This window comes from Austrofundulus limnaeus, unplaced genomic scaffold, assembly GCF_001266775.1.
Source record: "Austrofundulus limnaeus strain Quisiro unplaced genomic scaffold, Austrofundulus_limnaeus-1.0 Scaffold379, whole genome shotgun sequence".
Taxonomy (NCBI): Eukaryota; Metazoa; Chordata; class Actinopteri; order Cyprinodontiformes; family Rivulidae; genus Austrofundulus; species Austrofundulus limnaeus.
This window is the reverse complement of record NW_013952781.1, coordinates 542,717-545,286: the sequence shown is the minus strand read 5'-3', so window position 1 is coordinate 545,286 and position 2,570 is coordinate 542,717. Positions and strand designations below refer to the sequence as shown.

At 43.5% G+C, this 2,570-nt stretch overlaps 1 protein-coding gene across 1 annotated transcript in view; it reads left to right on the top strand.

The window, feature by feature from the left end:
- The window catches only part of tenm3 (teneurin transmembrane protein 3), a gene marked incomplete at its 5' end in the record, with an annotated part of 142,446 nt that overhangs the window by 33,271 nt on the left and 106,605 nt on the right, over positions 1 to 2,570 (top strand). Inside the window, 1 exon segment of the mRNA XM_014023597.1 lies at positions 1,782 to 1,967. Coding sequence (XP_013879051.1) covers positions 1,782 to 1,967 — 186 coding nt within the window.

Here is a 2,570-nt window from a genome sequence, read left to right as displayed (position 1 = left end):
CTATTATTCCTATTCTTACTGCATCATCTATAGAAGCTCAGTAATGTTGTGACAACATTAATACAACAACAGTAATAGAGTGACAACACTGCCATGTCTGAAGCATTATTCCTTACATAAATATAAACATGTGAACAGGTGTGTGTTTGGCTGGAGATGATGACAGGTCTGGTGATTAGCACTGGAGTCTCTCCTTTCTATGACGACTCAAAACGAGGCCTTGGTTGAAATGCTGTTTTCAGCTCAGTCTGACCAGATGAGCTCATGCAGCCTTCGTGTTTTTACAAGATTTTTTTCCGCCAAGTTGGCAGGCAGCGTCATCGCGTCCAACTTGCTGAACAGTTCTGCAGTGAGGCAGAGTACATGTTCTACAACACGTGTCAAACTTAAGGCCCACAGGCCAGATGTGGCCCGTGGGTGACTTCCGTCTGGCCCGCCAAATTGTTTCTTATATCTTATTTAAAGTTTTAATGTGTGCCAAGTTTGGTGGATGTGGCTACTTTCCTTCATATACGTAGCTGCCATTGACTCCCATTCATTTAAAAAAGAGGAACAAGTTTAATAACTCAAAAACTAAGAGGTGCAAGTGGACCAGACTTGGATTATATACTACCCCCGGGGGAGCCACCTTCCCACCAAGTTTGGTGGACCTTGGCCCCTCCCTTCGTAGGACTGCCATAGACTCCCATTCATTTTCAAAGTCCAGATAGGAGTGTCCTAACGAGATGGGAGTTGATTGTCCATGCTCAGTGGCTCCCCCTGACTTCATAGACACCTCACATGGCCAAGTCAAATGGCAATGCAGAATTATGAAAGGGAGCGGAACCTAATGTGGGCATGTCGATTTGGCTCTGGGCGTGGCCAGGGGCATGTCCATATGTTTTGGGGTGTGGTTATTGTTAGACAGGCCTGTGGGCAGGGCTGTAATATATACATATTCTAAGTGTTGGTGGGTGTGGCCTACTTACCTGTGGGCGTGTTCAATTGTTGGTGGGCGTGGTCTACTTACCTGTGGGCATGTCCAAGTATTGGTGGGCGTGGCTTACTTACCTGTGGGTGCGTCCAAGTGTTGTGGGAGTGGCCTACTTACCTGTGGGCGTGTCTAAGTGTTGGTGGGCACACACTGACTTTAAATTTATGATTAAATGCAACAAAATCWATTTAAAAGGTGAAAGATAATAATAATTGTCCTGTCCCTGAGCTGTTGGATTTAAGTAACTGAGCAGTTCAGTTGATAGCTCAGTACTAATGTCTGAAAATAAACTGCTTTAAAGCAGCATTGACCATAAACAACATCTACCATAATGCATGTTGATCATCACCCTGTCAGAAAGTGGGAGAGTTCAGAATTCAAGATGGCTGCTCCTCACTAGAAACTCATCAGTGTGTAAAACTCTTAGTTTTACTTTTAATATTTTGTACACTTAGTTCTTATCAGTGTTTAAAGGAGGATGTGTTAAAACTCTGTTTAGTCTAAGTTAAACATGAAACGTCGACATCAACCACAACTGGCCCTTCGAGGGCCACCATAACGCTCATGTGGCCCTCGGAYAAAATGAGTTTGACCCCCCTGTGAGGGTGCTGTGGATCCAGATGTAGGCCAGTATCTTAGTGGGCCACAACGTTTGGAGATGTCTGTGAGGGTTCGACTCTAAAGTGGGAGAAACCAGACAAATGTTCATACTCTCACTGAGTTACACYTTCTTGTATCGTTGTCCTACACAGCACTAAAACACACATCAGCTCGTGTTTTCTAACGCCTGTGGCTCTCTGTCCAACAGAGGTGTGTGAAGTGGACTGTGGCCACCATGGGATGTGTTACGGTGGTGTGTGTCGCTGTGAGGAGGGGTGGACAGGAAGTGTGTGTGAGCAGAAGGCCTGCCACCCTCTCTGCAACAAGAACGGAGTCTGCAAGGACGGCAAGTGTGAGTGTGACCAAGGATGGACAGGGGAGCACTGTAATATAGGTAGGTCAACAACACACACACACAACACACACACACAAGTTGTTTTTWCTATCCTCGTGGGGACTGTGCKWTGACTTCCATTCATTTATTGGTTYTTTSTACAGCCTAAGCCTGACCCTMTACCCTAAAACTAAACACCCCAGTACCTACGTGACACTACCCTTAGTCCTAAACCAGGGGTCTGCAACCCGTGGCTCTGGGGCCACATGTGGCTCCTTGGCCCCTCTGCAGTGGCTCTTTGAAAATTTGACCAAACATAACAGAATATTTTTTTTGTTTTGGTTTTTTTGTACCCACAACAGAAATCAGTTTGAATGCAAACATGTGATCAGTACTACTAATACAAAAATTACAACACATTAGCTCATGCTAGCCTGCTGTTTACATAAATATTCCAACTTCTTTCTATGATCTTTCTCTCAAATCCATCAGAATTACCTTTAAATAATTTGAAGACAGCATAATAATAAGAATTAGGGAAAAAATACCTGAATAATTCAGTTGTACTAGTTTTTATGAAATTCAGTATAAACTACCGTATGTACGGTATTTTTCTTGTTTACGTAAATATAGTCTTTTTATTTTTCCTGATGTGTATAATAA